This window comes from Adiantum capillus-veneris, chromosome 2 (genome assembly GCF_014529385.1).
Source record: "Adiantum capillus-veneris isolate H3 chromosome 2, ASM1452938v2, whole genome shotgun sequence".
NCBI classification, from domain to species: Eukaryota; Viridiplantae; Streptophyta; class Polypodiopsida; order Polypodiales; family Pteridaceae; genus Adiantum; species Adiantum capillus-veneris.
Genome location: NC_140932.1, coordinates 1,758,496 through 1,786,098, shown reverse-complemented (window position 1 = coordinate 1,786,098; position 27,603 = coordinate 1,758,496). Strand labels below are relative to the sequence as shown.

The window sequence follows — 27,603 nt, the reverse complement described above, 5'->3', positions numbered from 1 at the left end:
GATCTGCCGATCCTTTTTCTTTGATCTTGAAGATATAGATGATCTTCATGGCCGTTAGTTGTTCTAATTTGGCATGCGAAGTCCCCAGAAGATCTTTTACATTTCTATCCTTCCAACAATAGACTTCGATCCTAAGATTATCAGTACTAAGCCGTTTCAAAGGCTTCAAATCAACTTGATTGTATCCCTCGAATTCTAAGGTAGGTAGTCCTTCTTTTGTGGCCATATCTGGAATTATGGTATTTACTTCTAATCCCACTTGTCTATCACGTTAGGGTTTTCAACTTGTAAATACTGAGTTTCGTTTCGATCTATGTACATTTTTCCTTGTTTGTTTTCCCTGATTTCCTCTTCGAACTCAATACCATGGTCATCAATATGGATAGCATACTCTTCGTTAGGATCCAGCTAAACCTGAGCTCCATGACGATTAGTCTTATAAAAAGAGAGTATGTGCTTATAACGCATTGTCATTCCGGTTTTTGAGTGACTCGAATGAGAAGACATTTTGGACGTCAAATCAAAAAAAGTATTCGAGACTTGTTCCGGAATAGTGTTCAAGGAATTGCCTTTATTCACGCTTTCTTCAGTGGATACTCTACTAGAGGTTTCTCCAAATATGCCTTGATTTCCTAGTACACGTCTTTGGATTCACTTGTTGTCAATTTCTTCCACTTGCCTGGATCGCACTTTTCATCAAGCTATGGATTCCTTGTCTACAACCTGATTCCTGTATCAATTTGATAAAGTTAGCTATTCTTTCACAAAGACGGTATAATTTTTGCTAACTATGGTGATTGGTCTATGTGTATCATTTTAATTTGAGCTAATTCAGTTAGCAGTTTGAGATTTTCAAACTCGACTTTAACAAAAATCAAAGGATTAATCTGCAACCTAGAAATTGAGTGAACATGTATCAATTTGGATCCGATTGAACCCAAATTTGCCCAGTGGCTTTGTGTTATGCTGCTCTATCACTGTACAAGTTCAAAAGTCAAAAATGATGGCTCTGTGTAACAGTAGTAAATAATTGTGATTATTTTACTTTTGTGAGTTTTTTACACTTTTTAGCTTGGTTTGCCAAGTATACAATCTATTAAGGTCCTTGGACAAGTTTGGACAAAATCTGTTCAAATATATATAATTAATTGTTCCGTGTCCGCAAACTCTAATTTCAAGAATCTGGCTTAAGTCTCACTTTTGTGATCCAAATTTCATCAAAATTGATTTGAGAGGTCTACTTGATATGCTTGACCTTGTGGTATGCTCAAATATGCAAGATTGTCAATTTTTGAAGCAGATGTAAATAGTTGTGATTATTTACTCTAGTTATATTTTTTCAAGTTTTTGTCCCAACCTTGACATAGATCTGTTAAGCACCTCAAGTTAAGGTCCCTAGACAAGTTTCAACAAATTTGGACAAGTTTTGGTCAAATGGTTATCAGTTTTTGGTCTGCAGGCTAACTTTGCAAATTTGGTCACAATTTCCAATCCAAAGATCCAAAGATCCAAATCTTACCAAATTTGGTTTGTGGGCTTCTTACAACATGGTAAAGCTATTGGTATGCCAACTTGGTCAAAAAAGTTGAAAAATGGGGTAGATGTAAATAATCGCGATTATTTACAACTAGCAACTTTTTGCATCTTTTTGTCGAATTGAACATATACACATGTTTATCACATCAATATAAGCCTATAAATAAAATTTCATCAAGTTTGGACAAATGTTTTCCCAATTTACACTCAAGATTCAGAAAGTCAGTACAAACTTTAGTTTTTACCCAGTTTTTTGCCAGTTTGGTGATCCAAATCTTTTGTGCCTTTACAAAAGTTGTTTGTACACATGCAGTGAGTCAATGATATGAACCTTGGTCAAATCTGAGCTGCAAGTTAATAATCGCGATTATTAGCTTCAGTCTTGAAATGAATCAATTTTTGCACTTTTTTCAAGGACAGTCCTTTTATGAGTTCTTTTAAGTTTATGAATCACGTCAAAAATTCATTTGGCTTAAAATATCAAGAAAAAGTAAATGATCTCAGTGTTGGTTAACTCTTGAAATTTTTACCTCAAAGTGTCCTTGAGCTTACCCATTGGTTCATACAACTTTTAATCTTACTCTCCAGTCGGATTGAGTGGTTTGGAGTCGTTTCATGCTATTTCTAGCCGTAGACCTGAAATTTTGCAACTTCAAATAAAACTCACAATGATTCTTTCGAAGAGAGCAATGTTCTGAAATCCACCTTGATCCTGCTTACCCTACTCGTAGGTTCTCATGCAATGGGATTGTGGAAAGTGTCTATACTCGTTTTCTTGTTTTTATGGTTTTCTGAGCTTTGATCTTAATACTTCTATCAATCATTCTCAAAATACTAATCTATCTCTACAATCCTACAATCCTAAAGGCACTCGGCAAGTACAACTTACCTTCAAGCTACGTCTACACACCAAAAGACGACAATCTTAAGCTATACGATTTTTAAAAGAATTTTTTTGACTCTAGGAGATCCTAGAGGAATTTAAAGGATAACTTCATAACACGCTCGTGTTTTTTCCTAGTTTAGGTCTCTTCGATCCCTGGCAACGGTGCCAAATGTGGGACGTGTGTCTAACCTCACTATCATATCTTATTGCAGTTTTAGCGAGAACCACGATTAAATTGTCAATCCATGGGATGAAGCTGACTCGACTAGTGCATAGAGGCTACAAGAGGTTGTCAATCTCTCGGAAAACAACTAACAACTCGCATCTAACTCAAGTACACTTAAGAGACTCAAATCACCAAAAGCCAATCGCTCAACGACGACAAACAAATCACATCCGTTATAGCATCAAATGACATCCAAACATAACAAAACTTTTAGGACAAGTTTAAAAGACCTAAGCACACATGATTATCATCTCAAACCCTACTTTAGGTCAAGTGCCAAAATCGCGATTATTAACAGCAATGGATTTTTGACCTAGTCGTTTTCGACCTAGAATTCATCTAAATGCTTAGAAATGATGCCCCAATACCCCGCCTATGCTTAGTTTTTTATTGTGAAGTGTAAATTCCTACTTATGATGAAATTAGGCCGCGGATCGACGACGCCAAAAGCTACGAATTTACTGTGATGTGTTTACGTCAATGCGTAGAGCTCTTACCTGCGGTCGCAATGCAACAAACGCGATTGCAATGTGACAATCGGTGAGGGAGTAGGAAGCGCGAGAAGGAGAGAGGTGAGTGCCGTTAGCTCACGTTGTATTTCATTTACAAAAATTTGCTTTTATACCTTAGCCAAGGTTTTTGGTGGTCAAAACTAATAATCTGGGAGCTCTAACTAAAGATAGGCAATGACAGGTTGATAAAATCTGGAAGCTTGTAGCCCCGGCTCATTAATTACAAGGTTTATCTAAGAAATAGGAGTTACAATATTCTCGATTTATCAAAAATAATAAGTGTTTTTACATGGGAGCTCTGAAAAAAGGTATTCGAGGTATTTGTGTTAGCTTGCTGCTAACAGATGCTGAAACTAATCAAATAGCTCCATTTAGAGGGAGGCCACCATTTCGAAGACCTCCACGACCACCTTAGAGAAATCAGGATAATAATCAGAGAAGACCACTAGGCATAATGCCATGTGTGTATTGTTCAGTACAAGATCATTGGGCTGGCCTGAATTGTGCTTTGTGGGTCAAGCATAGAGAGTAGGGAGGAATGCGAATTGTATCCTAACCCCAAGATAATCAACAGGCTAACCCACAGTAGCAGCACCAACATCAACCACCAGCTCAAGCAAATGTAATAATAATTGACATTGATGAGCAACAAACATTAGATGTATACTTGGTGAAAATCTAGAGCTTCAATCTCAAGAGCATTGTGATGAATGGGCTTGTGATTGTAATCAATGTGGAGAGAACCAAGAGATAGATGTAATGGTTGTTAATAGGTCTAAGGCTAAAGGTCCTATTAATTGGAAAGAACAAAAAGGAATCAGAGACCAAGTTCAGAAACAGGTGCAAAAGGATCAGAAGAATCAGAATGTGGATGACATTACTTCAAATATTCAGGGGGATCAATTGCAACAGCACTATGAGAAACTTTTAACCAAAAAGATGACAAGGATTTGTTTGAAGCATTAATAAATTCTCCATTGGAGATGTCTTTGGATCAGTTATTATGTATGGTTCTAGCCTTCAAAGAAAAATTATTGAATAGATTTCTATCAAGGGAGTATCCAATTCAGACAAATAGAATACTTCAGCTAGCAGTGAACAACGTTGATCTAGCAGATGTTGACTTTGTAATTCCAGTTATAAAGGTGGTATTTCTCAGCACTTTGTTTAATGAAGTATTGCTGGATGGAGGATCTGGAGCCAACATCTTGGCTAAGTCTGTGTATTATAACTATGCAAATTGCATCCAGCATCATTTCAGGTGAAGATGGCAGATCAGAGGTGAGTTCAACCATCAGGAATATTGGGGCAGCAATCTATTTATATTACAGGAATTTAGTTCAAGGTGAATTTTGTTGTGTTGAAGATGAAGAGAGGTGATACCTCCTATGATATGTTGAAGATGAAGAGAGGTGATACCTCCTATGATATGTTGTTGGGGAGGCCCTGGTTTAGATTAGCTAAAGTCAAGCAAGATTGGGGTGAAAAGGAAGTTGTTATAAAGAAAGGGAAGCAAGAAATCGCAATTCCTATGCTTGGAAGAAAGAACGTTCCTTTCAAGAAAAAAACCATTGTATGCTCAAACAATCAAATTTGGCTGAGGAAGTGGAAGATGATGAAGAAGAAGCATTCTTAAAAGAAAATTCAACCATTATACCATGAAGTTGATGTTGAAGGTATTTTGCAGAAGGATGAAGAGGTAGAATGGAAAGATTCCGATTTAGTACCTGGACAGATAATACAGGGATCAGAGTTAATGCAGATGGTGGATCGGAATTCAATTCCTAATTCAAAGGATGCTTTGTAACTGAAGAAAAAGGAAGCAAGAGATTTGGCTGAAAAGATTTATAATAAAAGATCTTGAGAATTAGTAAACCAAGATGAGTTAAAGGACCTCAATCTGGGTACTGAAGAGGATCCCAAGATTGTTAAGGGTAGTATTTATATAAATGGACAGCTTTTGCATGAGCTGTTTCAGCTCTTGAAGGAGTACAAAGATGTTTTTGCATGGGACTATTCTGAAGTGAAAGGTATAGATCCTGATTTACATCATCATCATATTAATTTGAAGGAGGATGCAGCTCCGATTTTGTAACAGAGATATAAAATGAATCCAAATTTTGCAGAACAGGTTAAGAAAGAGATTGATAAGCTATTAGCTGTTGGGTTTATCAAACCAATTCATGAGGTTACATGGTTGTCACCAATCATTGTGGTGCCCTAGAAAAATGGAAAAATCAGAGTTTGTGTTGATTACAAAAAGTTGAATGCAGCCACTATTAGAAATCCTTTTCCAATGCCATTTTGTGATGCCATATTGGATACTATAGCAGGGAAAGAAATGTATAGCTTTTTGGATGGTTTTTCAGGGTACAATCAGATTCAGGTGGTTGAAAAGGATCAACACAAAATAGCTTTTATAACAGAGTGAGATGCTTTTGCATCTACAGTTATGAATTTTGGACTCAAAAATGGACCACCATCATTCAATTTTATAGCGTACAAAACATTTGAGCCTTACTTGCAGTATTTAGGTGTCGACAATTTAGAATGTGCCTTAATCCTTTTAAGAGTTCCATTGCTGTCAGTAGTGGAGTACTTTTAGGTCATGTGGTTTCTCATGAAGAGATGTCCATTGATCATAAGAAGATTGAAGGTATTAAAGGAGCAAAAGCCCCAGAGAATGTAAAGGAAGTTAGTAGGTTTGTTGGCCAGGTGAAATGGCATGCTAGATATGTCAGATATTTAGCAAATGTTTTTCTGCCTCTTACTCATCTAACAAAGAAGAATGCGCCTTTTATATTGGCTGAGCCTCAGGAGAGCTCATTTCAGATGTTAAAAAAGATGTTTTCAATAGCACCAATATTACAACCTCCTGATTGGTCATTACCACTCCATGTATTTGTTGATGTATCGGATATGGCTATTGATGATGTCCTTATGCAAGAAAAAGTGAGGGGATGTGCCTATTTACTATGCTAGTAGGGTTCTAACATCAGCTAAAAGGAATTATGTTGTGACATAAAGAGAAGCTCTTAGTATGGTATATGCTTTAAACAAATATAGGTATTATTTGTTACTCAATAGAGTCATTTTTCATGTGGACCATAAAACATTGCTTTACCTGATTGAGAAGCCATTATTAACAGAAATATTAGCTAGATGGATGTTATCGTTGCAAGAGTTTGACTTTGTAATTGTTCATGCTCTTGGCAAAGAGCATACCATTGCTGATTATTTAAGTAAAATTGATACTGATGAAGAATCAACAGGTGTTCAAGATGATCTACCTGATGCTGATTTGTTTGAAGTTCAGAATACACTCTGAATCATGGTATGATTCAGATGTTAATATTTTTTACAGATGGTACAATGCCAATGGGATTTTCAGGTGATCAAAGAAGGAAGTTTGCTTTAAGAAGTAGACCATTTTTTTTATAGCAGGAGCATTATACAAGAAAGGGATCGATCAAGTCATCAGAAGGTGTGCTCCAGATTTTGAACAAAAGATTGTTTTACAAGAAGCTCATTCAGGACCAGTTGGAGGACATTTTTTAGGTGATATAACAAGTAAGAAAGTGTTGAAAGATGGATTGTGGTGGATTACTATGTTGAAGGATTCCCATGAGCATGCAAGAAGCTGTGTTATTTGTCAGAAGTTGGATCAGCCAGATTCTGGAGATAGAATGTTTGATCGTCCTATATTGCCTCTGGAACCTTTTCAAAGGTGAGAAATGGACTTTGTGGGACTTGTCAAGCCCACTACTAGTAAAGGATGTAAGTACATTCTGTGGCTATAGATTACTGTATTAAGTGGGTTGAAGTTGTTGCTCTCAAAGACAATAAATCTCAGAGTGTAGCCAGATTTCTCTATCATAACATCATGACTAGGTTTGGATGTCCTGTGGAGTTGGTGAGTGATAGAGGAAGCCGTTTTCTCAATGAGGTGATTGCTGAATTAACAAAAACTCATATGATTATGCACAAAAGGTTCACAGCTTATCATCCTCAAGCTAATGGACATGCTAAAAGAACAAATAAGACCTTGGTGAAGATATTGAAGAAAATTGCTTAAGATAACAAGAAGGATTGGGATCAGAAGCTTGATTCAGCATTATGGTCCTTTAGGACAGCTTTCAAGGTCACCACAAGTATAACTCTATTAAAATTGGTTTATGGTCTGGAAGTTGTGGTCCCTATGGAATTTGTGGTTCCTAGCCTTAGAGTAACTGCAGAAAAAATGAGTCCCAAATTGTCAGTCGGGTACAAGAGCAGATATTTGATGCAGCTAGAAGAGGACAAGTTGATTAGTTCATATATATCTGAAGTGATTTAGAGAAGGAAGAAATATTGGGTGAGTATGAATGTTAAGTTTAAAGCTTTCTAGGTTGGAGATTGGGTAATTTTGTATAACTCCATATTAGGGCCACATCCAAGCAAGTTGATTTTGAGATATATTGGTCCATATAAGATTGTCCAAAATTTGGGATAGGGAACATTCATAGTTGCTAATGCTTTTGGTACCAGAGTTGAGAAACATGTTAATGGTTTTTAGGTTGAATAAATTCCAAGGGAAACCACCCCATTTGGAATGGCCTTTATAGTAGGATTGATTCAACCAGAGGAGTTTGTAGAAAGTGGTCTGGGTTGAAGGTTTGGAGCTCATCAATTTTAGAAGGTTATGACCAACACTGATGTTGAGGCTAATTGTACGATGCACATCAATTCAATAACAGGACAGAGGAACCTAAGTTCAAAGTGGTCAAGTCGAATTTTCGGATTACCTGAAAATGGGATTTTGTCGATCGGATATTTTTGGGTCAGATTGTTCACTAAGGGAGATTTGAAGATAAACTTAGATAAACTTTGAAGTGCGGGTTGATTTCCCATTAGGTGAAATCATCATGCAGCGGGTACCATTAGTGGTGAGTGTAAAGCAAGGTGCGATATTTGAAGGTGTGATCCATCACCTCTATCGCATTCTACATTACCTTATGTTGTCACCCGACTTCTTCAAGTACACACCCACCCTACACTCACCTTCATCCATGGTGAGAGGGAAGTCGACCAGTGCCATGCAACCCGACTTGGAGAATGATGAACCGCCAAGACAATTGTGTCGCAAGGGACAGGTGATAAGTATCGACATCAGTGGCCCAGAGGAAGAGGAGGCTTCGAGTGAAGAGGAGGTTGCTGCAAAGACTCCTCTCAACACAGTAAAGTTGCACCAGACCCTGATGGATCCCTTACTGATTTTAAGGTATCCTTAGACCTAACAATAGAGCCTAATGTGGTGTGGTTACAAAGCATAGGACTGCATGCATTTTCAACTTTTCCATGGGATGAATGGAGGCATAATTACTATACAAAGTCACAGCTAGATATTCTTCAAAAAACCAAGGGTATGATTTCAAGCACGTTATCCTTTACCTCGGAATTGGTATCACAGGTATTTCATCTGGCATTGAAAGGTATCATTACAATTCCTAAATGCTTTGAAGCTTTGTTGAAGAAAGAGTTTGGTCCTACTGAGGGTGGTAGGAAGTACTATATGCTGAAGAATGTAAACTATGTGAGGAGAGAGCAGCTCAAATGGTATTTGAAGAGATTATGCTTTTTCATAAATTTTGATTATATGCCAAAGGGGAAATATGGTCCATTGTGTTTTGGAGAGCAAGGAGGTAGGGTAAATTGGGCAAATTGGTTGTATGACAAAGTTTCTGTTGATGTTTATATGTCACATAAAAGAAAGGCTCAAAATTGCAGCAGGTTATCTGCATTCTTAGCAGCTATGTTTAGTTTTCCTCAAAAAGCTCTCAACGAGGATAAGGGTGCATGTTTGTTGGCCAAAACAAGAGTGTTGAAGGAGGATAAGAATTCCAATCAAAAAGTGGAGCGGCCAGCAAATATACAGAAGGATCAAAAAAAGATGTCATCCTTTAGGTTTTTGGTACAAGCTGGATATTCAGAGGAGGAAGCATTGAAGGTTGTGAAGAATTCAACAATGATTTAATCCATGAAGAAGTTAGATGTTCCAATCATTACCTCTAATGAGAAACTGCAAACACCAACCTAATTGGGAAAGGTCTTCACATGATCAAAGAAGACAAAGGTGGACTTTGAAGTGTTCAAAGCAGTGAGACAGCTGGACTTTGAACCAGGGACTGTCAAGAAGGTGCAACAAAAGGTTTCCATTGAGGATGTTGGGATGGCTATACACATGTTAGCAGAGGTTCAGAAGTTTTTGAGCAGGCAGCAGGTACAATTATATAATCAGATACAGTTAGATAATTAGGTACATTCCATGTCAAAAACAGGGGAAGCACAAGTGTGCGTACAAGAGCATCCTATTGTGCGGAATTTGAACTTGGAAATGAAGAATTTGAAGCTAAAACATAAGGATGAGATGCAGGATGTTCTGATGTAGCATAAGAGTGAATTAGCAAAGGTCAACATGTCTTTAGGGATGTTCACAAAATGGACAATGACTTTGGAAGGGAAAGTGAACCATGAGCTGGAGCAATTGGCCACCAGAAATGTAGATTTACAGGTGCAGTATGATGTTTGATGAGAGGCTTAAACCCTTGTTGGATATGGAGAAGTAGTTATTGAATCAAGATGTTAATGGAGTATTAATGTCAGAAGGGGATGTGCAGGTGCTTAGGCAACAATTGAAGAGTGCAATGCAAGAGGCATGGAAAGCAATGAAACATAGGTTGACCAATGTGTTGAAGCACCCATATGAAATGGTTAGACCTGGTTTTGTCAGTACCCATGAGGCTGACTTGATGATGGAGGTAGAGCAGCTCAAGAAGGAAAGAGAGCATTGAATCTGCAGGTCGAGGAACTTAAAGCAAAACAAAAGGAGAAGCTCGTAGTTGAAGAAGAGCAACAATTTGCAGAACGAGCTGAGTGTTCAGAAAAGCCATTGCAGGAAACGGAGAACCAAGAGTCAAAAGAAAAGGTGAATGTTGAGACTGAAATGGAGCTAGATGGAATTGTTTTATCAGATTTTGCAATACCAGCTGATGGTAATTTTGAGCAGGTGGAGGTTCCTTTTGATGCAGCTGAAGGTGGTATTATTTCTAAGGCTATTGAGAAGTGAAACGCAGCTTTAGTATTTTCAGACTGAGTAGCATATGTAATTTTTGAACTTTTTTGTGGTCACCTTCTGTTTTGGATCAAGGGATATGTAAGTTCAAGTCGCATTTCTACGGAATCCACCACCGAGGCGCGCCATGTGTTGAAAGGGTAATTGATTATCCAAAATAGTGCTTAGTCGGATTATGCTTTGCTGATCAAAATTATACTTAGTCGAAATGTTGCTAGGTCGGACTTTGCTGAATTGGATGTATATACCTAGAATATTTAGTTAGACACTTGTAACTCTTTTTTATAGTAGAAGTCGTGGGTAGCAAAAAACCGACACACGAGATGTACTCAAGCTCATTCAATAAAGTTTCTTGCTCTGTCTAATCTTTCCCTTGGCTCTGACTTTGCTCTGCCTGAAATTGTCTAATTGTGTTGTTTGTTGAGTCTGATTATAGAGTGAAGTTTGATTCTCTGATTGGAAAACACATGTTTGTTGAGGGAGATTCTTGTGTTGATGAACCCCAACAACTTATTGAAGATAATCTTAAGTATGGACCCTGATTTACCCTTGTAATTTGTATTCTAGAAATGCACATTTCTAAGACTCGTTATGAGGAGAAGTCATTATGCGTGAAAAAATCACTCGTTGAAAAATTGTGAATGGATGGTGGCTAGAAAGTGACGGGAAATGGCCGATAGATACATGATCAGTGGCCAATGGCCTATGACTAGTAGTTGGTGGCTGAAACTCAATGGTCGATGCCCACCATTCTGGTGGTTGCGTTTTAGGTGGACTTGTCTACATATGGGCACGTCTACACATGGACGATGGGCTGCCTCTCATGAGAGAGGGTAGCCCATAAAGGCTTCTTTTCACCTATAAATGGAAGCCTCTTTTACACATGAAGAAGGAGGAAGAAGTGCAAGTTAGGGACAGAACCAAAGGCTACCATTAAGAGCTTATAAGCTTTTGGTACACAATTTCAAGTTTGAAGTGTAAAGGAAATGAGTGGTTGCATTCCTGTGGACATAGCCTACACTCGAATGAACCATCTCTCTCTCTCTCTCTCTCTCTCTCTCTCTCTCTCTCTCTCTCTCTCTCTCTCTCTCTCTCTCTCCATCCATTAAGTACACCACTCTAAACACTAGTTAGTACTCTTTTATCCTAATATGTAACCTATGAGATGCGAATGACTTTTCTAGGTTTTAAGTGCCAGATATGATAGCCCATATCTCTATCTGCACCATATCCAATGAAGATGCATTTGTGTGATTTGGGCTCAAGCTTCTTACATACCTCTTTAGGGACGTGAGAATGCTTCATACCCAAACACACATAATCTTTCGTGATTTTCCTTCTACCCAATCCACACATCGTGCAAAATCTTACAATTAAATGGCTAACTAGGCGAACAATTGATTATGTAAATTGTTGTCATAACATCCTCTTCCCAAAACTCTCGAGTAAGTTTGCTATAAATAACATGGCTATGACTCTCTCTTAGCTTGTTCTATTTATACGATAAACAATACCATTATGAGCAGGTGTATATAGTAAAATAAATTGTTGTTTAATGTCTCTTTTACTACTGAAATTCTTGAACTCATTGGAGACACACTCTCCTTCATTGTCAATACACTGAGCCTTCACGGTCTTGATTGACTAGTTCCCAAACACACATAATCTATCGTGATTTTCCTTCTACCCAATCCACACCTCGTGCAAAATCTTACAATTAAATGGCTAACTAGGCAAACAATTGATTTAAAACTGTTATCATAACATCCTCTTCTCTGGGGTATGTTTGCTACAAGATGGCTATGATTCTCTCTTAGCTTGTTCAATTTATACGCTAACATCCTCTTCTCTGGGGTATGTTTGCTACAAGATGGCTATGATTCTCTCTTAGCTTGTTCTATTTATACGCTAATATCATAACATCCTCTTCTCTGGGGTATGTTTGCTACAAGATGGCTATGATTCTCTCTTAGCTTGTTCTATTTATACGCTAAGCAATACTATTATGAGTAGGTGTGTATAGTAAAATAAATTGTTGTCTAATGTCTCTTTTACTACTGAAATTCTTGAACTCACTGGAGACACACTCTCCTTCATTGTCAGTACACAGGGCCTTCACGTTCTTGACTGATTAGTTCTCTACCACTGAAAGGAATGTTTGAAACGTAGCAAAAACTTGATCTCTCCTCTTCAAGAGATAGATCCACACCTTAATGTCCCCTAGAGATATATGCGACATAGGTCCACAGATATCACTATGTACCAACTCTTGTGTTTTTCATAAATACAATACTCACACAAACTAAAATCAAAATAATTTAAGACAGGTAAGTAACCCAAACATTTAAGTTGTTTCATTCCTTTCTGACTCATATGACTAAGCCGACTATGTCACAACTCAGTAGAAGGCAGCTCAATTATATCGATGGAATTTTCTTTCACACTAGAGACATACAAAGAGTTCAATGAACAAGACTTTTTGCATTTCAAGATGACCAAATTTTCCTTGTGAATCATCCAAGAACAATTGCCAAAAATGGTAGTATAGCCCAAATCATCAAACTGGCCTACTAAGACTAAGCTCTTTGTCAACTTTGGTACATGTTTGGCACCTTGAAGCATAAACTCAATGTACATACATAGCTTCTCATCTCCAATGCCACAAATGTCAAGTTGATACGAGTCACCTAGCTTGACCAAACCAAGCATGGAAGCATAACTGGAAAACCATTCCCTATAGGGAGTAACACGGAAACTAGCACCTGAATCAATGATCCGTTTTTGCTCATAACACTCATCAAGAGACAATAATGCATCCGAACTCAAATCGACAGTAAATAGCAAGACATCTCATGGCTACAACATGTCAAAAGCAACCTCTACGAGTGGCGACTCAACTACATTGAGCTCCTCAATCTTCACACTGCTTTTTGGAGGTTCATACTGGACAATCTCTTCATCCTACTCATGGTACAAAATGCGACAATCTTTCTTCAAGTGGCCTTTCTTGTGGCGACGATGATATCATTCCACATTATGCAGATCACGGCCACAACTCTTGCTACTAGAATTCTTGCAATCCCTTGACCTACCAAGACTATGACTCCAATCTCTTTGCCTTGGAGGACCATCACCATGAGGCTTTGCTCCGGATACTTGCAAAATTGAGAAAAAATCATAGCAATATATTTTTGCACTACTATGCCAGGCCAACCAAGTTTAACTTTTTCCAATATTGCAATATTTATTTTGCCTTGCCTACAAAAGCTTTAATGCAATGCTAAGGTTTTTCCAAAGAAATCTTAGTAATAGGCTACTTCTCTTGCTTCCAAAGTTTCCTGCACACTATATGCTCACAGAACAACTAATTCCTATTTCTATTTTCTCCTTGTTCAAGCCTTTGCCATAGCTAGGAGTCATGCACACTCGAGGGGAGAGGATAATGTCGAAAAGCCGCCACCATGCCACCAACCAAGGCTTTGATACCACTTGTGAGGTGCATGAATGCATGCATGCATGCGTGCAAAGGAAGGAGGAGAAGCCGCAGTGCACAGAGATGGGTGGAGCTCACAAAGTGAGGATGATAATCCCTATATCAAATATTCAATGAGTGCTAGATCAATGCGTTGCTCATTAAAAAGATGTAGCAAGAACTTGCTGACTGATATTATTCATCACAGAAAATTTGAACATAAAATGAAAAGTAATAGTAGTGGAACTCTATACAATGCCATTGTTTCCTGATCAATGAGGTGCATAGCTTGGTAGACAGGACTATGAACCTCAATTTCAGGTCTTCCACGAAAGTTTATTATTGATGCACTGAGGACCTTTTGTCATTGAGGTTGGTGCAAGTGCACAACCTACCCAATACTACATGATCTGAAATTACTGGTGTTCAACTACCATATCCTCTCAAAGTGCCAACTGACACCATTCACGCAATTGACTATCACTCACATGTTGTCGATATAATCCTTAGGAGGATGCTTGAAGCACAGGTGCACTATTGATACATGTATTAGGCTTGGACGAAGTAACATCTAATTGCACAATTGTAACGTACAGCAAGCACTCCTAAAATGTAGCACACTAATAATTGGAAAGCTCCTTGTCATCTTGGCAAGATGCAGCTCTGAATGGGCATTTTTCCAAGTAGATTAATTTTTTAAAACAACATTCGTGCACGCACAGTTCGCAGTAGCAGAGGCATATACTTGTAAAAATACTATTTGCGACAACCAGTCCCCCAGAAGAAATCTGCTCCTCACAGAGGCAGTGGACTAAAACATAAACTTTTTTGGCTTGTTCGGTTCCCGGGAGACAGGCGGACCCGAGCATCCTCAGGGACCCACAGTACTCGTTCGGTGATACAGCCACTCTTTTCTTTTCTCAAAGATTGAAAACCCAAATTTGTAGGGTGGTATCAGAAAATAAATTCAAACAAATTCTCTACAATAAGTAATCTTGTGATACGGTTGAATAAAGCTCTGTGCCAAGCGATTGAACAAAAACTGGATGGTAAACCTGCTCTGTTAAGTTCTGGGCTGCACTTTCAGTGGGCAATCCTTTGGTGGAACCTGGGGTCCATTGGGCAATTACTCCTGCAGACATAGCGTACCTCAGGGCTTTTGGAAGTGTCACTTCATCAGTATAAAGCTCAGGCTGTAAATTCAGCTTCCTGATGATACCTGCAAATATCATAAGCCAACACAAGTCAGGGTGACACATAAGAAACAAAAGCACACTACTTGAACACAACATGACCTTGAAGCCCACTTATTTCGCACCTGCGACAATAGCATCTGCTGAACCTGCTCTATCGCATGTGTAGGCAGCGATAATCACATCCTCCACACCAAGGACTTTCCCATTGAAGTTAAGGGCATAGTAGTGAATAACATAGGTGCCATCTGTTACAAATAACATTTTCAAGTTTTCATGCCACAAGGGAGCCACTTCACGTGGGGTGTAATGATACTCATCCCGCAATGGGCGTGGCTCGTTGCCATCTACTGCATACTGAGGCAGCCTTTTGTCAATATTCTCATCTCCAAGGAGAAACTCTAGCTCATGCTTCGTGACCTCAATGAAATTTGCTTGCAACCAAGCATCCTTGATCACACTCCAGGTGTGTTCTCGAGATATCCAGAGCGGAAGAGGAAGATTTAAGTCAAAAAAGACATCACCACCAGAGCTCTTATACATTCTGAGGGCGGAAAAAAGACTCGATCGAATGGGTTCAGTGCTCAAAATGGATGATGTAAAATGAAACATAGTTGCCTGAAGGTTTGTCAAAACAGAAATTGTTGTAAGAACTCCAATGTTAGCAAAAACCACCCTGGCAATGCTTGTCTTTATTGAGCGAAGACATCACTGTGGTGGTAAAAGCACAATTAGGTACATACCTCTTTCAATATGTCAGCATTTATCTCAGCCTCGAACAGGGAGTTCTCTGCACTTGGCTGCACACATGACATCCGTGCCTGACCATTCTCAAACGAAACACCTAACTCTGACATGCCAGTTTTAGTGTTAGGGTCAAATCGCACACCACGAGTCTGTACACGATTAGTATTGAGTGTGTGAACAAGGTGTCGCCCATATTCGTCATCTCCAACTTTTCCAATCAAGGCAACTCTGCACCCTTGTCGTGCTAAGGCAATTGCTGTGTTGAAAGAAGGTCCACCCAAGATCCGCGCAAATTCCGGAGGCTTCCATTGGAGCATTTTCCATGTTGAATATTTGTCAGGATGCTGCCTTTTGTTTGACACTCTCACTGTAGGAACAAAATCGTTCATAGCCTCTCCAAAGCAGCAAATAAGGCGTGGCCAGTCATAAATTTCCTCCTCTTCCTCTTCCTTTTCCTCTTCCTCTTCCTCTTCTTTTTCCCTTACTAGCTCTTTCTGATTCGAACGTTTGTTTGACTTGCTTCTTGCCTTACCTCCTGCCAAGAGAAATTTGCAATTTAGTGCCAGCAAGCATTCATTCACTTGTCTTACATAAGGTTTCAGCTGAAAAGTGGATTGAGGACGCAAAGAAAGGAAAAGATAAGATGCTTGAAGCCACACGGACATCGACTATCATCAATATGACAATTGAAGAGGAGCAAAAGAGAAAGACTAGAGCCCTTCATGTGCGTGTTACAAGTCTCAAAAACACTGGAAAAGGAGAAGTGGTGCAAGAGCTCTTCAAGCGCATGGGTATTTCTGAACCCACACAGAAGTGCTTGGGTTGGCAAGAAGGGAAGTGATGAGAAAGGAAGGCCCAAGGAAAGAGCACTCATTATACGTTTCCCTACAGTGGAAGCCAAGAAGGAATTCCTGAAGAAGAGACCAACACTCAAGCAAACTGGGATATTTTTGGGTGATGACATCACTCTAACACAGGTGGCACAAATGCAAGAGTTGATGCCAGAGATCAAGGCAGCGAGGGAGAAAGGAAAAATTGCTTTCTACATGGGAGGGAGAGTAGTGGTGTTGGAAAAACGCATCACATGACGGTGCTAGACCTATGGGACCAACCTTAAAATGGCAGCATGAATTGTAACGGATCAATGAAGCTAGATGTAGGCGCATTTGAGGATAGCTATAAGGGAAGAGACATTATTTTTTACTCGGAAACGCATCAGACTCCTAGCGGCACCATTGGGAGACTACTTGTAGGCAAGAACTGAGATCAACGCATAGAGGACAGGGATCAGGGGCAGGCCTGGAAATTGAAGGGTGCCCTTGTCCTTCCTAGGGAAGGGGAACTCCCTTAGTTGGCTTTCGGAATGGCCTTCGGAGAGGAAGGGCCATCATACACTTTGCCCGTCATCATGCAAAGCAAAAATGCACCAACCCGTCACTCAATACCCGTTAATTTTCTTGCTCCTATGAAATATTCACTTGCTTTTGGTGTATCTTTTATTGTTCCATACTTAAGAGGAGCTAGCATTAGGTATTCTTTAATTAAATTCGATGGTTAGTAAATTTTTAGTATATTGGTATATTATACTTTAGCTATGTTTTCTCCTCTTCCCCCCAAAAGCATCACCATTAGTTTTCACGTCTCTACGTCTCTCTCTCTCTCTCTCTCTCTCTCTCTCTCTCTCTCTCTCTCTCTCTCTCACACACACACACACACACACATCTTGAGAGCACTCACTTTAGCCAACATGTGCCACAAGAAGAGTATGCAAGAGTGTGCAAGTTTGAGGGACATTTGTGAGGTGAGGCCCTCTGAGAAAAGGAAGAGGAGGGAGGCAATTCAACGAGATAAGGCCCTCTAAGAGAAAGAAAGAGGAAGGTGTCTTGGTCAATGCCTATTGCAACAAAGGCATGGATGACATGATCCAGGAGTTTGTGCAAGGGTAGAGGGGCCAAGATGTGGTTCGAGATTCTCTTGGCATATAGTGGCCCTTCAACGGGCATGCTCCTACTTGCATGCTATAACTGCAAGTAGGAGAGAGGGCAGTGCGTGGCGCAAACAGAGAAATAAGTGTACATAGAAAGTGTTCATCTCTCATGCGAAGCCATGAAGAGGCCAGAAATGCGTAGAGAGAGAGAGAGAGAGAGAGAGAGAGAGAGGTCGTGAATTGTTTCCCTGAGCCTCAATGCTATCTCATCATTTCCTTTAAAAGATTCATGCCCAAACTCAACCGTAGTCACACATGCGCTAGAGGCTAGGACATTAGAGGAGGAGCTTAGAGGTCGCTAGATTCTAGAATCATCATGCACGTTGCACACATCACAAGTCTGGTTGCATCAGACTTTGCATTGCAAAGCATCTACATCCATATAAAAAGCATAACTAGTGAGCTACCACTCTCAAATCTTGTCACATTTTGATTTTTTGAAGGTCTTCATTAAAAATAACATATTAAAAGTGTTATCTCTTCTTTGATTTAGGTGGTGGGATTCAAATCTTAATAAATTTGAACTTATATTTTACCAACTTAGAGCTTAGGCTTTATTTTTTTTTCTAATATATAAGCAATGCTCAATAGGAGCTATTTATATTAAAGAAGAAAAACACTCCAAGTGTCTTGGCTTTTATATGGACCCGCAACCCACCATTACAGACCATGAAAACCCCATGTGCATCACATGCCACAAGGAGCATAAACACCATAAAGACTAGGATCTTACAAACAATATATTTGGACACAGATCTTGAGCAGTGGATGCCACCACATTGAGGTCCTTGCCACCCCACCCCAACATGTCCAATGGATAGGAAGACTGTTGGAATTAGGGTTGCAGAGAAACACACATAGCTTGGAGAAGATGAAGGAAACTCAAGGCACACAATAGAGAGTGTGTTTCTTAGTGTGCGATGGAAAGATAGATAGCCCTAGAGAGATGGGCGTATATACAATGCACGGGGGAAAAAACCTTCTAAAGAGGGAAAAAATGCCCCCGCGGTCCTAGTGTGTTCACACACATCACTACCACATGTATATGGTAGCAAATCCCCCCTAGAGTGATGCGGTGAACGAGAGCTGGCACATGAGTAAAGGAAAGTGCCATATCCTGAGGACAGGATCAATCCACAAAGGGGAGTAAGCCCAAAGCTTTGCAGAAAGCTTCAAGCTTCTCACGAGACAATGCCTTTGTGAAAAGATCTGCAAGGTTGTCCTATGTTGGCACATAAGCCAAGCTCTAGGTTCCTCGCAACTGCCAATGCACTCTGACTGTCAGTGTAGATAGTGTTGGCAGTGTCCTATCCAACACCCAAATCATCCATAACGCGTCTGAGCCATACACACTCAACCGTAGCTGTGAAGATTGCCCTGTACTCAGCCTCACAACTCGAAGTGGCCATAGTAGGTTGCTTCTTGGTCAACCATGACATACATGAATTGCCAAGCATGAAACAAAAACCACTTGTGGACACTCGCGTGTCAAAACAACCAGTCCAATCTGAGTCCGAAAAATCATGTAAGTATGGCGGCAATGATCCCCCCTTGGGATAAAACAAGCCAAGATGTAAAGTGCCACTAAGGTAGCGGAAAATCCTCTTGACAGCCTGCCAATGCTTAGACCCTGGGCTATGCATAAATCTGCTCACCTGTGAGACTGCAAACTGAATATTCGGCCTCGTGTTGCATACATAAATGAGGTAGCCAAGAACAGTTTGGTAAAGAGTGACATCAGCAGGATCGCCAGCATCATGTAGACTCAACTTCAAACCTGTTTCCATGGGAGTGGCAATAGGTTTGTAAACCTCAAGTCCAAATTTACATAGCAATGTCTCTATGTAACTTTTCTGACACAAGGAAATACCACCATCACACTGCTTAAACTGTATACCCAAGTAATGATGCAACATCCCCAAATCTTTCATCTTGAAAGTAGCATTCAAATCAGCCTAAATTCAGCAATATGTCTCTCATTTGGTCCAGTGATCAGCAAATTATCAACATAAAGAACCACAATGAGAAGTACATCATCCTCACGCTTTACATACAATGTGCTTTCTGTTGGACTGTTACGAAAGCCTCGTTTAACCAAATGAGTGTCAGCTTTCTCATACCAAGCACGAGGAGATTGCTTCAACCCATACAAAGCCTTCTTACATCTGCACACTTTGTCCTCTTGTCCTTTTATGACAAAACCACGAGGCTGCGTTACATAAACTTCCTCAAATATGTCACCATTCAAGAAAGCAGTAACAATGTCTGATTGATGTACATCCCAACCAAAATGGGCTGCCAATGCACATAGAAAACGCACAGTAGTCATACGACAAGTGGGAGCAAAAGTCTCTTCATAATCTATGCCTTTTTGCTGTGCATAACCCTTTGCAAAGAACTGTCAGAACAAAAGAAGAAGAAGAAGAGCTGGGTAGTCCTTCAAATCGTACACGCTTCTTCTGCTTTCTTGCCGATGCAAAAGAAGATTGACAACCCAAATAACCCGGGAAGTCAGTTCCTTTCTTGTGCTTTTTCTCGTGCTTTTGGGATTTGTTACTTGCGTCCAAAAGCCGGCTGGTCTGTGTCTGAACCACCTCCTTGGTCCCAAAGATTGGCGCCCCTTTTGGTATTTCTTTTTATATTAATTTGAGTTCAAAGTAAAAGAGAGTAGCAAATGACGCCTATGCTCCTCTTCATTCTTTGAATAGACTCATGTCATCAAAGAATGTGCCAACAAACTTTTGATGCGAGCGGAAAATCCGGTCCATCATCCTATTGAACGTAGGAGGGTTTGTAAGACCAAATGGAATCACTAAAAACTCACAACGACCAAATGTCGTCCTAAATGCAGCTTTGTGCACATCCTTTGGCCTTATACGAATCTGATGGTACCCCCTCTTAAGGTCTATCTTGCTGAAAATTGCGACACCCTCTTAACGGTCAAGAATATCATTCATCCTTGGAATATGCAACTTGTTCTTGATGGTATTCTTATTCAACGCATGGTAGTCAATAAACATGCGCCAAGAGCCATCCTTCTTTTGCACTAGGGGCACTGGGGAGCAAAAAGGTGAAGAACTAGGCTAAATCAGTCCCTTCTCTAAAAGCTCCTCAACCTGGCCCATAATCTCTTTCTGCTGAGCCGCACTAACCCTATAGGGAGGTCTGTTTGGTGGGCTACACCCTCGCACCAAATCTATCGCATGGTCCTCAGGCCTCTTCGGTGGCAATTGGGACGGTAATGAATCAAAAAAAACACTCACTTGACCTTTCTTTATCTAGCACAGATAAATTTGACTGACAATTATCTGAAACATCACGTGCAAAAATCAAGTATGAAGCAAATACAATAGGGACAGACTCCCCTATAAGCTTTAATCCAAAACATGAGTTTTTCCCCTATGTTGAAGGGTGATCGTTTTGTCACAGACATCCAGCATGCCATGTGTTCGGAACATCCAACAACGCATCGCACCCTTCCAATGGCATGATATAAAACTCTTCTCTGTTTACATATGACTGAATATGCAGACGCAACTTTCCAATAATGGGAGTAACACACTCTGAGTGGCCACGACATGCCAACCCTGCCTCTACCATGTACCCCATTTTGTCAGCTCTAATGCCCAGCTTCATAGCTAACTCTAGTGAGATAAAGTTCGCTTTGGCACCTAGATCAAAAAAGATAAGTGTCGTCTGATCTCTAACTTTACCCCAAGCTCTGTATAACTCACTAGCATTTGTACTAGGCCAGTCACCCAACATGTCTGGCACTAAACCTGCAGTGGGCTTGGGCTTCTTTCCTTTCTTGTCCTCTTTTGGGGACAATCTGTAGCAAAGTGACCAAGTTGCTCACATATAAAGCATTTATTCACAGCCATCAAGACCTTCTTTTCCTCGAGCGACTTACGCACAAAAGGCTCCTTTTCTGTTTCTTTGCCATCGCTCCAAAAGTCTCAACTGAATCCTTGCCTATGTTTGCCTTTTCTTGCTCCTCGGACGCTTCAGGAGCCGCTTTTGCAAAAGACTTCTTCACTGAATTTTTCTTGGGCTGGCTCCCTTTCACGGTACCCCGGAATCCACTATCTTCTCCTTTCAACAAGTCGTTTCCAGTGTTAGCAACCTCCATAAGCTGGGTTGTTGGGTGCAGCGGAATGAATGTTTGAACTTTGCTCAAGATGATTGCTCCGAACTGTGCTCAAGGTTCCTTTTACTTATGGAAGGGAGAGCGTTCCGTTCTTAACAAGGTTGTAAGGTACGTAGTATTCGATACGTGTTAGGTACGTACTGTACGTTGTACCGTATGGATTGGGCCATAAGGTATGTAAAATTCGTAGTATATTTTTTAAAAGCTAAAAATACAAAGAATTTCAAATTTGTATACAACCTATCTAGTTTAAAAACACTGCACAATACTTAAACATAGCCACAACTTTCAAAAAACACTTAAAATCACCCCACAAGTTAAGTAACCGCTAGATAACTCTGCAACACAATTAACGCACACTTCAAAGTTGAATACAAAACTTACAATCTTTCGCTAGGTCAGGACTCTAGAGTGCCTCCTTGCAGAATCCAAACACAAAGGGAGGGAGGGAGGGAGGGAGAAAGAACCTTATCGGTGGCGGCAAATCCTTCCTTGGTCTCTGTGCAGAGACTCTGTTCTACTCTCTAGTTCTCTGTTGTGATAATAACCAGTATAGGATAGGTGGACTTATTAAAGGCCTCGCCCAACCAGTCCGACCACGGAGAATAGGCACCGTCGATGGAAAAAAAAAAAAAATCCGAGATTTTTTTTCAGAGGTTTTTTTTTTTTTTTTTTTTTGGGGGGGGGGGGGGGGGGGGTACGTACGGATACCGTGCAGACGTACCGTACAGTACGGAACCAGACCGTACGTACGTACGGAAACAACCTTGGTTCTTAATGAGAGAGTGCAATGGACACAAACAAAGTGAATGGACACAGTGAATGGAAGTACTGAGACTGAGCGATAGAGAGAGAAGAATAGGACACCAGAATGTTTTCAAACCCTCCTCCGAAGGCCCCACTCTCTATGGCGAGAGTGGTCTACTTATGATTGCACAAATCTCTACAATGCTTGAACTTGCCGACGATGTCGACGACGATAAGGATGATGACGAGACGGGCTGAAATCTGAAAACGCTAAGGCTGAAATCTGCAGATCTTTATCTGCTGGATTCTGACTCTATGTCGGGGACGATGTCGATGATGACAGTACGATGACGACACACTGAAAACACAGATGCTGAAATCTGCGTTTTCCGGGCTGAAACTGCAAACTTCGCGGGATCTGACCGTGCGGCGAGGATCTGCTGCGGGAAGGTGAGATCTGCGAGGTTTGGGGGTTCTACTGCGGGTACTGACTGCTGAAAATTGGAAACGCTGGGTCTAGGGCTGATTCCGTCGCGAAGATCTGCAAAAACGCTAAGGTGTCTTGCAGATGCAAAAATGCTAGGGGCTGAAAATCTTATGCTACGGTGGGAAATCTGCTAACTGCTGTAGAATCTGCTACCGCTAGTGGATCTGATGTCTGCTGTGGTCGTCGGGGCTGGTCTACTATGCAAAAACGCCAGGGCTGGTCTATGGTGCAAAAACGCCAGTGTTGATGCTGTGTGGCAAAAACGCTAGGCCTTGCGGGGGGGGGGGGTGTCTTGCTGAGAAGTTGCCTGTTGAGCAAGGTGCTGCCCGTTGAGAAAGGTGCTCCTGCTGCCTCTTCTGCCAGAAAGTGCTTACTTTGGTTTGCTTATATATTATCTTAGCAAAATTGCCCTACCTAGTTCCCAACAAAAGTCACTTCAAAATAATAAGTAAAAAATGTCAAAAATAGGGAAAATGGGTTAAATGCACTGGAAAATTCCCCTGAAGTATTCTGATGGATTCTGATGGGAAGGCCTATGATCATGCTGTGTGCAACCAGAGGATATGCATCTACACTAAGTGACTCGTCATGCACGGTCTGCGAACAGACTCACAAAAGTGCCAGATCACTTCCTATTCTAGACTAAACATAACCCTGTTCATGCTGTAGCTTGTCCACAAACACATAGGATTGGATGTGTCACGTGACATGGGTAAGAGTGGTCACTCTATTCTTTGTGCAATAGTTTCTAAGGCCTTTAGGAAGCCCGCAACAGTATTTCTCTATCTGCTCTATCAATGGCACGAACCTGTAGGAAGTTACTGAGAGAAACGCTTTACAGAACTTCCGATTGCACTCCTCTAAGCTCTTGCAAGTAGCGACAGTAAGTTGGTGCCAATCCGTCATGACATCGGTTTCAAATTCATTTGACAGCCACGCAGATACAAACATTTGCTTAAAGTATACCCATGTGGCGGTTGCCTATCCTTGCATCAACAATGTCGTCCACCATGTACGCGCATTTCCTTTCAAAAAGATGGCAGCTTTCCTGACCTTGGAGGCCTCTGTAAAATTCCCCCTTGCATAATCTGTATCAAACTGTTGGAGGAAGGTAAGAGCCTTTGTCTTGTCCTCGAAACCACTGAAGGTATCAAACTTTACCACTGCACCACCTTCTTTACATGGCTTTGGCTTTTCCAATACTCCCAAATTGTTATAGAGAAATGTCTGCAACATGGGCACTGTAATAGGGATCATCGGCGCCCCTTGGCCATTGACATTTTGAGTCGCTGGTGCGATATCTGGCTATTGTCGAGAAAAACCAGCCATGCCAAAATTACCCTGTGGCACCCCAAACTGGCCCTAATTGCACTGAAACCCTTGCTGCATGCCAATAATACCATACATGGGGTTCGGCATCATGCCTTGCATATCCCCAAAGATTGTTCCTGGCATATATTGTTGGTTTCCAGGCGCATAACCAGCCATGCTTTGGAGCACAGATCCATCCCCGATATACCCAGGATGTCCCGTGGGTGGTGGAAAAACCTGATGCATTGCCTGGAAATTGGTTCCCTGTCCATTTAATGCAACATGTGGACTCTGAAAGGTGGTGGGCTAAACTGGCGAAACGTGTAGAATTGGCGTCCTAACCACCTATTCATGGACGGAAGGAACCTATCTTGGAGCCCCAACAGACTCCGCAACGTGCGAGTGCTCCCTATCCAGCTGGGACGCATGAAGAAACTGGGCTTGAGCCTCAACGGGCTCTACTGGTTGTGTGAGTTTCCTTGTCTGTTGTGGCACTCGTGGCGCTTGCAAAAACTCCATAAACCTTGGGTTTTGCACCAGTCAAGTGAAAACATTCACAGCAGCAACCAACTGAGTCCCGAATGCATCATCTTCAAGTTGCCCAATCATAAAGCCTTGCACTGGTGGAGCATTCACATCAACAAAAGGTACAAACAGGGGTTGCCTAGAACTCTCGCCATCCTCAAACACCGTAGGTATTGTTTGTCTGTCCAACGTAGAGGAACCCTCTTCCATAATGCCTTTCCCTTTGTCGGCCATAGTGTAATCCCGCGTTCCTCTACTCTATGTCTTCACCAAAAACCAATCGACGCTCACTTCTGGAGGCAAAAGTAATTCTGTCCCAAAGACGGAGCCATGAAACCGACCCATAGGGCGGTAGACTTTGGTTTTCACCTCAAACTTTACTTTAGACTTTAGGACACAGAGAAACTTTGCAAATAAAACCTGAAACCGGAACTAACACTTAGAAAACACACGGCTTGGAAGCTAGAGCACTCCAAGCAAACACCAACAATCTATTGGCCCCAAAGACTGGCGCCCCTTTTAGTATTTCTTTATTCTTATCAGAAAGGGAATAAAACTTGCGATTTCCTATGAGCTGACCCACATAATCCGGGCTGAAAAAGAACTGTTCTGGCCCGATTTCATCAGCAGAACTGTACTAGGAAACTTCAAAGACAAAATCCCCACGCAATGGATGACTTTCCCGGCGCTTATGGACACTTTTTTACAAAACCTAGCGAGAATTTGCAGCACGATGAATTCTCTGTTTTCTATCCTGAAATTGCGCCACCTATTTATCAATCCCCTTGCTTCCCTGGACCTCCTGGGGGTATTACGGACCAATTAGGGCCGAAACCCTAAACCTGCAAATTTACATATCAGGCTGGAATTTCCTGTTTTGGGCTCCGTTTCGCGACCCGAACCCATCCGTAGCGAGCCCTTGTACTCCTACACCTTTTTGGCTACTTGTCCTCTGAATCGGACGAGATTTCTCACGAGAAACCTCTCCGAATTCACTTGTACGTGGTGGAGATTAGCAATTAGCTAATCCAGTACCTGGACAAGAGGCTCTTGCCTCGGCATACGCGCATGAACCCACATAACTGTACATATAGATGAGAAGCCCTCGAGCAGGGCATCATGATTCTCTATTCAATAGGGGAGAGTGGTGCGCGAGAGCAGAATCATGGCGCTACATAGTGCAAGGGAGAAGGCAAGCTTTACATTAAAGCTTAATCACCTACACCAACTACTCACACACACTCTGTAGGTCACAATGAGAGAGAGAGGGGCAGCCCCAAACTCCCCCAAATCAATTCTAGCGCCCAAAATTGGCTGAGGTGGCCTCTGGTGCTGCCCAGTGTCCACTATGCCTCTTTTGAGTTAATTTCCTAGTACCCACCAACTTATTAAGTGTGGCGAGGGGGGCTAAATGACATAGAAATGAGCCTAGACATACTTTTACCGACCAACTCGTGGGGACAAGGTCTCCCGTCTACGGGTGAAACTCTCGACCGTCGACCATTTCACACTGGCCATACAATGTCCGGCCATTTGCAACTTCAAAAAGAGGGTCCCAAAAATTAAATAAAAATTATCGGAAAGAAACCAGCAACTAAGGTTAGTAGTTGCCACGTCCTCGTGACAAAGGTTGCTGACTACATTGAGAGGGATGGTGATAGAGGAGCACAGTTGGCAAGGACATGGATCCTGCTATTGCTATATGCTGAAAAAAATGTGTTGATTTCCGACTCCCCAGGGGATGCAGCGTCATTTAGATGCTTTGTCCACATTTGCCCAAGATAGTGAATTGTGTGTTAACCTGGGGAAAACCAAGGTATGGTGTTTAACAGCAACCTTGGGAGGATTGGAGAAGATGTGTTCGGAGGTTCAGTTTCAGGAACCTCGAACAAAGCTGTGACTTCTGACACGCTAGTGGCTTCAGCTATGCTCTATGGGGTTCAGATTTGGGGGCCCTCATTGGACCACCAGGGCAGATATGGTAGCATTGATGGATGGAGATGTATGGAAAGGCCTCTAGTCTCTATGATCTCTCGAATGATTCGGGCTAAGGCCTCAGTGCCACATGAGATTACTCGAGCAGAGCTAGCTGCCCCCCCCCCCCCCCCCCCCCCCCCCCTCTAGTTCAAGCCCTTACTAGATCAGTCTCCTTCATGCATAATTTATGGGACCTCCCCCAAGACACATATTCTCAGCTAGCCCTTGAGTCATCCCGACAGCTAGCGCTACAAGGGGACAGAAAATGTTGGTATGGGCAGATGACCCCATGGTTTCAGTCACAGGGCTTCACCATTCCAATACTCCTTGGATGCACCTTCCCTTTCTCTCACACGTTAGGATTTGATTCAACTACATACCATAAGCACATGCATACAGTCGGCACAAGAGTTGGGCACGAAGATGGCTTTCTATAGAGAGCATCTCCTCCAACTAACAGAGGATAGATATGTGATCAGACCAGCCTATATGGACACTCGTTTACCTTATAGGATACGATGTGCTATTGGTCAAATGCGCACATCATTGCATCAGCTAGAGATTGAGACTGGTAGATTTAGGAGAGTACCACCAGAAGCCAAAGTATGCTAGTTGTGTCATATATCGACAGAGACAGAGTTACATCACATTTGTCATTGTCCGATATACTATGAGATACGAGGCCGCTTTCATTGTCTATTTAGAGAGGGCTTTGGACTGTTCGCTAGAGTCATGAGAT

General features: G+C 41.3%; 1 protein-coding gene across 2 annotated transcripts in view; it reads right to left on the bottom strand.

Moving 5' to 3' along the window:
* Positions 1 to 14,401: 14,401 nt before the first annotated feature.
* FLN1 (fructokinase-like 1) overlaps positions 14,402 to 27,603 on the bottom strand; it is an 81,766-nt gene continuing 68,564 nt past the window's right edge. For both annotated transcript variants that reach the window (XM_086483351.1, XM_086483355.1), the window contains exons 6-8: positions 15,680 to 16,218; positions 15,062 to 15,554; positions 14,402 to 14,962 (exon numbers count right to left, since the gene is read on the bottom strand). In XM_086483351.1, the coding sequence (XP_086339477.1) occupies positions 14,724 to 14,962; positions 15,062 to 15,554; positions 15,680 to 16,218 (1,271 nt within the window). In that variant the 3' untranslated portion in view covers positions 14,402 to 14,723. The remainder of the gene's footprint in view (positions 14,963 to 15,061; positions 15,555 to 15,679; positions 16,219 to 27,603) is intronic.